Here is a 13,650-nt window from a genome sequence, read left to right as displayed (position 1 = left end):
TAAATCAGAAAACGAAAATCTAGGGTTTGCACGCAAAGACTAGCCAGCGGTGACAAAGAAAGGATACCGCACCTTCAGAGTCAGTGATAACGGCAGCGACCACCACGTTGGCTTCGGTGGCCTCGGCGACCGCGGCAGCTTTGGGTGTCGACTGCTTCCCCCTGGCCGCCTTCGTCCCCGATGCTTTAGGTGTCGATTTTGGCGCGGATTTGGGCGTCACTTCTGGTGTTTTCTCCGCAGCCGCCACCTCCTTCTTGGCTTGCGCCGCCTTCTTCCCAGGACCAGATTTGGGCGAATCTGTCTTTCGCGTCCTCATGCTTCAGAACTAGAAAGCCCTAATGGCTATTGCTTAATGATTTTCCTTTTCCCGGAAAGAAATGGTTGAAGATGATGAACGTATACCTACGCCGAAGTAAGGAATGGGTCTGCAACCTTGAAAGATGAGGTTTTGCGAAACCTTAAAACGGTGCAATCCTGACGGAATAGGGTTTTGTTCGCGGAGAGAATACGCGACAGCTTATCAGGGCGTAAGGCCTGAATTGATGTTGGAAAATAACGTATTTAATATCTGTCCCAATTTTCATATCATATACATATTAAATATCTAAATTTATTATTTATATAAATAATAGGCTAATTTTTTAGGGAGGATCATGTTAATAATAATAATTAACAAAAAGAATAGACTTAGTTAATAATTTAAAAGAAGCAAACTCGCGAACATAATTGGCGCATTTACATAGTTTTCCGCCTATTCTAAATACGCCATTGTTTTTGGCGTCTTTGAGTTAGATTGATATGAGAGAGAAAGAAAGATTGCAAAGAGAGGAAAAAAAGGCCAAATTTTAGGAAGGAGCGTGTTTATTGGTACATTCGTTGGAAGCAGCTTGTTTTAAAAAAAATTTGAAAAAGAGCTAATACGCTATACTGTTCAGCGCATATAATATATGTACGGTACTGATTGGCGCATTCTTGCGCATTCTTTCAAAGAATGCGCCGAACTTAATGGCGCATTCTTTGAATACGCTTAACGTGTCAGCGCATTCTTGAGAATGCGCTCTTTCGTACAGCGCATTATTTACGCATTATGTCCTACCACGTGTTGTCAGCTCGAATTCAGCGAGTATTCGTCTTTAGCGAGGGCAAGATCCGGATTTTACGCATTGCATGTGCTCAGTTGCGGATATTGATGGAGGCCGTTGTCTGGGTGGTTGGCAGATGATAATTGCTTTAAATGCAGTGGGCTGCGAAATCCCTATAAAATGGGGCAGCTCATCTAAGTTATCTCCAACTCTTCTTCCAGCTTTGGCTCACTCAAACAGCCGGCTTTACATTTTCTTTAAAGGTATGTTCTTAAATTTTGGTTTTGTTTGAAAGCTTTTTTGTTAATTTTGAAAAAAATATTGTAAGATTATTAAGCAGTGGTTAATTGTATTAGTAGAGCTAGATATTGTAATTTATCATTGTGTATCTGTTGCAAATTATTTAGCATATGAACGGCAGTGCGTAGCTTTTTTTTTTTTTTTTTTTTTTTTTTGTCTATATTGCTAATTTTGGAGCTCTTGCAGTTTGCAAAAATTTATTGAAAGATTAGTTTGCTAAGTTATATTTTACATAATATTTTGTTATTTAATCTATTGTTTTTAGACCCATAATTTTTTATATTATAAAATAATCCGTAAATAGGATCTGAGCTTATACAAAATTAAAAAAATAAGAAGACAGTGTTGTTGCTTTTTTTAATACAAAATTAAAATAGGATCTGAGCTTATACAAAATTATCTATAAGAAAGTTGAATTAAAAGCCAAAAAAAAATCAAAAGTATTTAAAAGTATGGTGACGGCCAAACTTTTTTGGAGCAATTGCTTTTAAAATCTGATGACATAGCCAATTTTTATAAATTATTTTGTACTACAGAATAATAGATTTAAGTTAAAAAAAAAAGAAGAATTTAGATTTTATTTTATTTATCATAGTTATAATATGTATCTGATGTTTATTTTCGTGGAGAAATAAGGTCCAATTGTTTGAGAAAAAAATTCCAATAAGTTGAAGGGAATATGATGGCATAATCAATTTTTGTCTCAGTAGAAGAGCTGAAAAAAATTAAAAGTAAATAACTAACAAAATCACAAGGAGCCTAAAAAAGACAATATTAAATCCTACAAGAAAATTCTTATAAAAATATTTATGAAAGAACCCTAATAATAATTTATTTTTACGTATTCATATATCTGTTAATAATACTACAATACTATATTATATTTGATAAAAAAAAAATACTAATGAACAGTTATTTTTTTAAGATCGGATAAATGATATTATTGTAGTAATATTATTATAATAAATTCAAATTAACTCTTATTAAATAATAGTATTTAATTACTTCTGTAGGTCGAATTATATTTAAAAGTGTTTACGAAAATAACTGTGAAAGATATTATAATTAATAATATAATTTTTTAAAAGTAAAATTTAATCTATTTTAAATGATAATTTTTCAAAATTAATTGTGTAATGACTCACTAAACATTATTATTTTTTATTATTTTTTTATTTAAATTATAAAATAAAGAGAGTTGAATTAATATAATGAGTTAACAGATATGACTCAATATATGGTCTAGTTATGATTTAATGGGGAAAAAAATAATCCAAAGAAGATTGAATGGATGAATGTGAACTAGGGGTGCAAACGAGTCGAGTCGAGTTCGAGTCAGAGGGTGTTCGAGTCAAGCTCGATTCTCAAATACCGAGCTCGAACTCGAGCTCGAACTCGAGTCGAGCTCAAAAGTCGAGCTCGAGCTCGACTCGGGACAGTGTAATGCGTTAATCGAGCTACTCGACGAGCCGTTGGATTTTCTAATTTTCATTTGGACTTCCCGGTTGCCCGCTTGGTTTGCCGCCTAACTTTTTATTTTTCCACCAGGTTATGATGTTCCGGCTTTGGAAAGATGCAAAATACACATATAATAAATGCTACCGTTTTGTGATGTAACTTTTAAATTTTATATATATATTTTTTTTGAAAATTTTGCAGCTTTGGTAATGATAAAGCAGGAGCATTAATTTCACTGGTTTTAAGCCGCCTAAATGCTGTAGCTTGTGCTATGAATTCATTTAAAAAATTATGTGTGATAATATAATTTTCAATTGCATGAGGACATATTCATATCTCATCCAAACAAATATGGAAGCTTCATACAATAATGTATTTGTCTTTAGTAATGGCAATTAAATGAAATTTTTAAGAAACTTGAAATCTATTTACTTTTTATTGAATAAAAAATATGAACTTCTGATTGAGTAGGTATGCCGTTAGGTGCTTTACATAGTAGTTTCGCTAATTATGAAAGTAAAATTTTGTTAACTTGAACCCTTGATTTTTGTATGTAAGAGAACAAACTATGAGATTCAAATTTGTTAAATTGAACCAAAAAACATACCATAAAATAATAGAATTGAACCTAAGCATTGGTATAAAAAATGTGAATAATTGGCATGAAAATATCTATTTTATAAACATGTTCTCAAAGTAAAATTATACTTTCTCCAAGTAGTTGATAACTAACACATAAGCATAATTCATTGAAATCCAAACAAAACCACCTAACTAATTAAATTTGTATATCACATAGGGTAGTAAAAAACTTCAAAATTTCATTGAGATATGATTTGAGATTTGTATTGGTGATTATAAAACTTTATAATACATACTTAGTAATGACCTAAATTTTCTTATATTTATAGTATGTCGCGATTGATGTTGTATTTCGATGGAGAGTTATATATTTTGGACGAATTCACACCAAGTTATATTGGCGGGAGGATTAGACCGCTCCTTATCGATGACAATATTTCCCTTGAAATGATAAAACGAAGAATTATGCGTGTACTTAGAATAAATTCAACAACAACCACTATTAACCTCACATGTCGTCTTCGAAATAATGGTGGATTTTGTGCGATTCATGTGACCGATGATAAGGTCTGTGAGTACATGTTGATGGAGGCTAGATCTCAAGATGTTGTTATATATGTGGAGGTTGAGCAAATTTCACCCATCGAGTTTGCTGCACTACCGGTTGAACTTACATGTGAGTATCAACCATTGTATTTCATGACCGTTTGACTGAACTTGTCCTTACACCTAACTTAACTTTTATGTATTAGGCTCACTTGCACATCTGAATACTTTATGGGTAGTGTAAGAGATATTCCGAGAAATATTGAAGATGATTTAGATGGTCGTTCTAGTTTATGGGAGCAACCTAGGTATTCAACAGGGCATCTTCCAAGAGTTCAATCTAGACAAAGTGTAGGGGAACATCCATATTACGACACAACTAATTATACACAAGCAGAAGATATCAACCCCTCAGTGCCTTACATGGAGTGTAATTCACAAAATGAAGATGAAGGATATGAAACGATGAATAGCGATAGTACTAATTCATCGAATGATGGTAGCCCAATATTGGATCCCCACATACCTATGAAACAATTTAACAATACGGAATGTAATGGGCAAGTGTTCATTGAAGAACAGACAACACAAAATCGTGATAAGATTGATGGCATGAACATCAATAATGATTTTGTCAAAACTGTTCGGACAACTCAACAGTGGGATGATGATGAAAATTTTGATGCGCCATGTGTTAACATTGTTGGTTCGATAGAAGTTACTACTCCAATAAAGTTATATGAAGGTCAGATCTTTCATACAAAAGTAGATTTGCAAGTCGCAGTTAATGATTGGTCGATCCTTCAGAATATTCAATTTTTAAATTCAACATCCAACAAAAACCGATTGAGTGTCATTTGTGCTCAACATGAGAATCCTGATCATCCTTGCCTTTGGCGCTTACATGCTGCATGAAAGTAAAAGGTTAGGTGGGTTATGAAAAATATCTACATGTGGACCTCCACATACATGCACCCATCCCATTTTGGTCAGTGGACATCATAATTGCACCGCAAAATTTATATTCAGACAAATCATTCCTATAATTAGACAACAACTGAACATGAAGCCGAAGGAGATTATAGCTAGAATGGAGTCTAAATTTGACATTAATATATCATATATGAAGGAATGGGACGCACGTATAAAAGCTATTGAAGCCACTTTTAGTAGCTACGAACAATCTTATTATTCTCTTTTTTGTTTTATGGAAGCCTTAAGGTTATCCCAACCAGGCACTATATATAATATTCACGTCGTACCTCCCGCATGCTTTAAGGCATTTTTTTGGGCATTCGGTCCTTCTATATATGGGTGGAAACACTGTCGACTGGTGTTGAGCATGGATGGGACATTCTTGCTTGGGAAGTATCGAGGGACCCTCTTGGCAGCTGTATGCATTGATGAAAATGGCGAATTGTTTCCACTAGCTTTTGTAGTGGTGGAATCAGAGAGCAATGAATCATGGATTTGGCTCTTACAAAAGCTACAACAACTTCTACCAACAATAGGTAATCGAGAGAAGTTGTGTATAGTTTCTGATAAGCACCCAGGACTAGTGTGCGGGTGCAGGGAAGTATTTCCTAAAGTTGTTCATAGGCATTGCCTTCGTCACTTACGTGAAAATTTTAAAAAGATGGTCCGTCGTTTGAGAACTCCAGATAGTGAGGGCTTGAGTAACAAAATGTATTTTGCTGGGAATACTGATGATTATTCATATTTCAATCAAATGATGGATGAAATTAAAATGACAAAGCATGAGGCATTTGATTGGTTGGTCCAACAAGATGTTGCTAAATGGTCCCTATTATTTGATGAAGGTTGTCGTTATGGTATTATGACCACAAACACATCTGAATGTTTTAACGAAGTGCTTAAACATGCCCGTGGACTTCCTATTCAAGGACTAATAATGATAATTTACTATAATCTCGTGGTATTATTCTTAAGGAGATTATCGGAAGCTGGAAAGTGGGTTGAGGAAGCCCAATCAAAGTTCGTTCCACGCACCATGCTTGTCATACAAAGAGCTGAACATGATGCTCGATGGTGTCCTGAACTAGTCACGATAAACAGGAATGAATTTGAAGTTATTGATACATCTGCTCGATCAAACAAGGTTGAGATAATCAATGCATCCTCGTGTACGTGTACTTGTTTGAAACCACAACTTTATTATGTTCCTTGCATTCATGTCGTTACAGTAGCTGGAGCTAGGAGGTGGAATCATTATGTTTTCGTATCACCAATATTTAAGATTAATGAGTACATTGCTACGTACTCCAAAGTATTCCATATCTTTCCCCCAAAAGATTTATGGTCCTCCTTTAATGAAAAGCAGGGATTAATACCTTTGATGGCACCAACTTTTCGACGTCGTGCAGGCCGACCACGAATGAATAGGTTCCGTACCACGATGGATGAGCCCTCGAGTAGGTAAAACAAAGCTTGTGGTTTTTGCAAACAAATAGGTCACAATAGATCAACTTACCAACGCAATCCTTCCTCACCAAGGTAATCTATGTTTAGTCTTAATTTTTTGCTACTAAAAAATTAAGAGTTATAATAATATGAATTCTATTATTTTTATTTTGGATAGGTATGATCGATAGATCTAGACGTGCTCGTTCAGGCCGACGCACATCGCATCGTACTGCTGCAAATAATGTCCCATTGCAACTTAGTATAGCATCAATAGGAGAATCCCACAGAGCGCATGACCCAGATCATGTATGTTAACTAAATAACTTTTATTAATTATTAGTTATGTCATGCATAAATATCATTTTAATTTTAATAAATTTGAAATTTTCAGGCATCTCCTTTGGTAGCGTCAACTCATATGCGAATGGCTAGGGAATGGTCAATTGAGTGCCCACGGATGATTTATGTATTGACTAACCTGGGATTTCAAAATCTCAGGCTTTTGCAGTTTATTAAGTTAGATCACAACCTGTTCACGACACTGGTGGAGAGATAGTGTCCATTAACAAACACATTTCATTTAATAATCGGCAAGATGACTATCACATTACAGGATGTCCAAAATTTACTGGGGCATAGAATTGATGGACATGCAGTGGTTGGCCCAAATATTGTTGGGCAAGGACGTATATGGCCAATATGGCCGAATTGCTGTGATGAGTTACTTGGGACGCATCCCGGGAGGGAGACAGTATACCACGACCCCAATGATGAGGAAGACATAGCGACCTTCAGGATGGGTTCATCACAAGTTGATTATATGCTCCCACTATGTTGGCTCCGCTGGACATTTTACAGAGAGTCATATGATGATTTGGCACCAGAGATTTTCCTACAACATGTCCGAGCGTACATCCTATTCATGATAGGTTATTTTATAATATCGGATATATCACGGAGTCATGTTTCTCTACAATGGCTACCTCTACTTGCGGATGTTGACAGCTTTAGTAGGATGTCAATGGGTGGTGCCGTTCTTGCACATCTTTATAGGGAGCTGTGCTATGCGACAAGACCAACAAGGACATATATAGCGGGATGTGTGGCACTCCTGCAAGTTTGATCTTGGGAACGATTGTACATTGGTCGACCGACACTACGAGTCCCTTAGATTTTTGACTTAGCCAGCCGTCCATTGGGTTGCAGGTTCGTAAGCTTTAGTCAATAAAAGATGTTTTGTTATTTTAATAGTAATGGTTCGTACAAATTTATAGGTGGGCTGAAGATAGGATACGTGAGCTTCCTGTAGGCAATACAATGACATATAAAGATGAATTTGATGGGTTGCGTATGAGTCAGGTATAATAAAAGGCTTATTATTTAAATAATATAATTTTTGTAAAAAAAATTAACATATTTTCTGTCACACATTTCTAGGTTATAATGACTCCATATACCTAAGCAGTTTTAGATGCTCTTCCATTACAGTATCATGATGGACAAGAGATTTGGAGGGCACGAGTACCACTTATTAGTTAGAAACGTGCAGAGTTGCACCTTCCAGACCGGGTTGTAAGACAATTTTCAGGTTTACCAACCACTGAAATTGAGCCCATGGATCAATCATTCAGGCGCATTGATGGTCGGGGTCGAGCAGATCAAGATTGGACGGTACAGTACCGTGACTACCTCCAGATCTGGGAGGAGAAAAGGGCTTACGTGGTATCCATCACTCCAGTAATAGGGACATGCAACCGAGAAGTTGGAGCTTATCTATAGTGGTATAGATCTTGGGCATCTATCTACCTGTTACAACCTCAAATTGAGCCTCCAGAGACATTCTTTCCTCGATCACCTAGCAAGAGATTAGTGGTATGCATTGAATTGTTTTGTATAATGTATTACTTTTTTTTACAGAAGCTTAAAAAATAAGTACTAATATATATTGACTCTTTAGGCAGATTACTATATACGATCATCTGCGATACTTGAGCCACTAGCCGGGGGTGGAGGACAAAATGCTAGTTCATTGCAGATGGCTATAGATCAGGTTGTTGAATTGTCTGCCCGAGTTCAACAATCAGTCTATATCGACTACACTACCTTCGATACATCCACGGAGGCAAAGCAACAAAGGAGAGAACGTGCGGAGACTTCCCATGGGCAGCAGCATAGTAGACGATCTGTTTCAGATGCTCCATCCCAGTCGATGGGAAGTAGGCACTAACGGACTGTTGTGCCGGACCCTCATCGGCATTCCATTCATACACCATCCAGGGCCTACGATTACATGGGAGCAGGTACTTCAGCCCCACATTGGAGCCCGCACGTTGGACAGTCTACTCAATCAGGACAAATTTATTATGACACACAATACGACAAAACCAGTGAACAATCATTATTTCCAATAGCCATTCCACAGTGGATGTCATAAGTAGGATTATCTTCATCCTCAACGCAGTAGGACATTATGTTAACGGGAGGTTTTCCTACGGAACCAGGTACACAACTTTCACATCAACGCGCCGAGGTTGAGCAGGAGGAGACTAAGGTCTCAGAGGAGCCACAATTACATAGGAGAAGACGAAGGGCACCAAATAGATTTACTTCAGGGACTGGGGCATTACCTAGGCATCGTTAGTATGAGATTTGAGATGTATTATTGTGCTGATCTTTGGGATATTAATTACTACCTGTTATAAAAATTATTCATATTATGAAATATTCTTATTAAATTGCTCGACGACTCATATCTAGTAGTTACAAGAATTTTTTTTGTACGTGCTTAATTTTTTTTCTTCATTACTTTGTGTTAAATAATAAAGGTAAAATCTACAATTCTCAAAGACATTTAAAAAAAAAAATCATTTCAGCTTCATTAATCAAGAATGTACTCCAACAATTCGGAGGCTTGCAGCACTTCCAAAATCAAAGAATGGATTACGGAGGGTACCATACGGGTGCGTGAAAGCTTATCTTATCCTGTCGATGAGGACCTTGAGGCTAGGGTTTCATCAAATGAACTATTTAGGTCTATTATCCATACTTGGGATGAAGATGAAGATTCTTTACTGTGACACTTACATGATGATATGATGAAAGAGAAGGAATATAGAGCTAACCATGCACGTCAAGAGTTAGGCTGGAAATGTATACAAGAAGGATTTCCCATTTTTAAGCACCACCTTGTGGCAAAAGATTTCCTGAAAGGTAGAATTCTAGAACTTTGTCGTGCTAAAAACAGTGATATTGAACCCGGTTTGGAAAGGTCTATAATGTATATAGATAATTGTATTTTATACTCTCATTGGACGCCTTACCATGATAAGCACATATTAGATTCTTATAAACAGTTGATGCAAACTTCTAAACACCCTAAAGCAAAGGATTTTTTTAATGGAGAAGATTGACAGCAATTACAACAACAATTTCAGATCGACTTCAAATGTTGTCCTACACAAACGCAGCTCCAAAATTGTCTACGATATCTTCTTAATAATATGAAGCAGTAACTTCAGCGTTATTCCTATCACCGTGCATTAAAATTGTCTTTTATGTTGTTATTTACTTTCTCGTTCAAACATAAATTTAAAATGTATTTCATGTTGTTATGTTGATGATTAATATTCATGTTCGTAATTGTTGCTCAACTTGTAATTTGTTTATTAATTTTACTCGTGTTCTTCAAATCATTTATTTTAAATAATTTATTTAATATTATTATCCTAATGACAAATTAAATTGCATATGCTAAATATTCAGCAAGAAATGTCATCATCATCAAGGACCTTATCAATAAAGTGCTCACCATCAAGGGATTTCCTTCATATTATTCCAAGGAAGAAGTTGATCTATGATGGTACTATTCGATTAAGAGAATGTATGTCGTATCCCATAGATGAATTATTGGAGGAGAAATCAAGATCAAATGAAATTTTTCGATGTTGTCTACATGAATGGTCTTGGTATGAAGATGATAGTTTATGGGATACATATCATGAAGTTATCAAATGTCGTCATCCCATGTATGTGGATGGAGAAACTATTACTGATTTGGGCTGGCAACTTGTACGACAAAGGTTTAGGGATCATAATGGTCATTTTGCTCCTATAAGTATTCTTAAGACAAGAATTAGTGAAATCACACAAGAAAAGGATGGTTCTGTTGTGGTCAATATTGAGAATCCAATAACTGATGTGCAACATTATATTCTTTACAAAGAGTGGCATATTTATCAAGATGCATTTCTATCAGAAAAATATCAAGAGCTGAATATTATAGATGATAAAAAGAAGAAGGAGTTCTTAAATATCAAAGATTGGCATTACATCCAAAAGCAGTTCACAGAAAATTTTTTATGTTGTCCAACGTTAACCCAAATCCAAGCGCGTATGCGCATTGTACTAAGCCACTCGTAATTATAATTTGTTTACCTTTCTTCTAATTCTAATCATATGTATTTCATTGTATTACTAAACTTATCATGTATTTTCATTAATTTTTATTAATTACTTTTCACATTATTCCCATTCCAATCTTTCTATGAAGAAGAAGAAGATGAATAAATATTTATTTGTCCAAATATTTAATCCTTTGTCATAATTTCATATATAATTATTTTTAATATAGCTTCTAAAAATAAATTGGCGTTCATAGTATGTTAATAACAATTTAAATAGAAATACACAAAATTTATAATTTAATCCTATTTTTAAAACTAAATTTTAAATCATATTCACCTTATTTTAAATTTAAAATAACTTTTTAAACTTATTTTAATAACTATTTCATCTTTTTTTCTCAATTTTCATTAACTAAATCTCATAATTTACCTAACTTTAAAATTTATTTTAAAATATATTGATATTAAGGTACATTTTCTTCGTAATTATTACCCATTATAACTATAATTAATTAGTTAAAGTAAAAAAGAAAAAAAATTTAATGCACCATTTTAACTAATCCGCTCCATACTTGTGCCATTTGGGAATAGAAAATAATTTAACCTACAATATCTTTTTTTTGGCAAAAATCATACCAATACATTTATCCGGTCAAAATATTCAACCTTCAATTTATAAGACTACACAACGTAACTATAAAAAAACAAAAAAATACAATACAAAGCAAATATTACTTCATCATGACTAATACGAATATGTAAATTAGTACGTACATTTTACTATTGCCATATCACATATAAAAACCTTATGATCTATAAACTCAAACAATATTTGAACCCAAAAAAAAAAAAACACTCCCTCTCTCCTCTCTCCTCTCTCCTCTCTCCAGTCAATACGCTTATCTATTGTGCGTAGTTGCTCCTTCTTAAATTTTTAGTTAAATCTGTTCTTTTTGTAAATTGCCATTATTTACTTGCTCCTATCTAAAAATCCCCCTAAATAATATTAAAAATTTTAATTAAAATAAAAAATATTTTTTGAAATATTTAGATGAATTATCACACACATATTATATGAATAATACTCAAATTTAAAAAAATAAATAAATTAACCTATAATCAAAGCTCTCACCAACATATCATGATCAGCCACCTTAAAATGAAAAAAAAAATACCACCATTTATTTCAGTCAATTATATATTCTACCACCCATTCTATTGAGAAATTATTACGTGTAATAATCGGATCGTCAAAAGGTGAATCAGGATGCGTCATGTCACTTGGTATACAGTATCGTTACATATAAAAAAAATTGATGTGGTGCGTACTGATTCGCCTAGTTACAGAATCTGGTGACCGCACGTAATCATTTCACCATTCTATGACACTGTGATGGGGAGCATTCTTACTTACACTAGTCTTAAGGGACATCTTATCTAATTAGTTACATATTTCTTCTTGCAGCTTAGGTTCCACTACCGTCAGTACCATAATTAGTTAAATAGTACTAATAGTTGCTTTTACTATTCAGTCCCTTTACTAGTATAGCTGAAAGAAATGATATAGTCGAGAGAAGGTTGTATGGAAGTTTAGTTTTTCATTTTGATATTAGAATACAGAGAAGTTTATTATTGTTCTATTGTGTTTGCCTTCTTCATTTCTTCTTGCAGGTTATACCTACATCATACTTGAAATCAGAGAAGGATGGCGGAAGGTAGAAAGCGGTTGGCTACCGGTGAAGAACATAGCCTGGACGTCTTATGGGAGAAACACACCAATGTGGTGAAACAAACAACGGAACTGTCGGCGGATGTCCACCGTATGTTCAGAGAGATGCGTCGTGAATTGAGATTAATCAATGCTCATCTAGACATGAACCAAGGCGGCCAAACAGTCGTTCTGACGACCACACCGGCGACGAGGCGTGGATTCAGGATGGACAGAGAGCAAACCAGAGGATCTCAGAAGCCGGAGGCATCATATTCAGAAGGTGACTGGGAGCATGTCAATACGTTGGAATTATCTAATTCGGAAGGAGATCAGGCTCCTATTCGCAGAAGACGTCCAACAGAAAGGCCTCAAACAGATTTTCGAGTCAATTTGGACATACCATTTTTCGATGATAAGCTGCAAGCAGAAATATGTAACTAATTAGATAAGATGGCCCTTAAGACTAGTGTAAGTAAGAATGCTCCGCATCATACGCCCCTGCCGTGAGAAGACTCTGTCGTGATGGGGCTGTCATCTGGAGGAACATATGCATAAATATCGGCCACATTAAACATATGAGAACTATTAAATTCTGCTGGTAGATCAACAACATAAGCATTGTCGTTGATCTTTTTGCTAATAGAGAATGGACCCCCCTTCCGTTTACCGAGCTTGGAGTATTGTCCAGCTGGGAGACGTTCTTTACGCAAATGAACCAGAACTAAGTCTTCAAGAGCGAACAATTTCTCCCTTCTGTGTGCATCCGCTGCGTGTTTGTAATTAGTGTTGGATTCATGAAGCTTTCTTTTAACCTTTGAGAGCAATTCAGTAAATTGGTCGGCTAGCAGGGATGCTGTTTTACTTTTAGATTCATGGCGAGAACTGCAACATCAAGGATTGTGTTTAGCATTTTAGTATAAACAACACTAAATGGACACATACCCGTGGACATGTTTAACATGGAGTTGAAGGCGAATTCAGCTTGACCAAGTACCTTGTCCCACAATTTAGGATGCTCCTGTACTAAGCAACGAAGTAAATTACTAAGGGTACGATTAACGACTTCTATTTGCTCATCGGTTTGTGGGTGATAAGAAGAACTCAATTGAATTTGTGTGTGCAATCTCTTCCAAAGCTCTCTCCA

The 13,650-nt window shown here is 35.2% G+C and overlaps 1 protein-coding gene across 2 annotated transcripts in view; it reads right to left on the bottom strand.

The window, feature by feature from the left end:
* The window catches only part of LOC110093895 (heterogeneous nuclear ribonucleoprotein Q), a 33,195-nt gene extending 32,647 nt beyond the window's left edge, over window positions 1-548 (bottom strand). The window contains exon 1 of one of the 2 annotated variants that reach the window (XM_028697618.1): window positions 73-548. In XM_028697618.1, coding sequence (XP_028553451.1) covers window positions 73-316 — 244 coding nt within the window. In that variant the 5' untranslated portion in view covers window positions 317-548. The remainder of the gene's footprint in view (window positions 1-72) is intronic. The other variant, XM_028697616.1, reaches the window with a different exon arrangement.
* Between the last annotated feature and the right edge of the window lie 13,102 nt (window positions 549-13,650).

The sequence above is a fragment of the Dendrobium catenatum genome, unplaced genomic scaffold (assembly GCF_001605985.2).
Source record: "Dendrobium catenatum unplaced genomic scaffold, ASM160598v2 fragScaff_scaffold_980, whole genome shotgun sequence".
In the NCBI taxonomy this organism is placed as follows: Eukaryota; Viridiplantae; Streptophyta; class Magnoliopsida; order Asparagales; family Orchidaceae; genus Dendrobium; species Dendrobium catenatum.
This window is presented reverse-complemented; position numbering and strand designations above follow the sequence as displayed.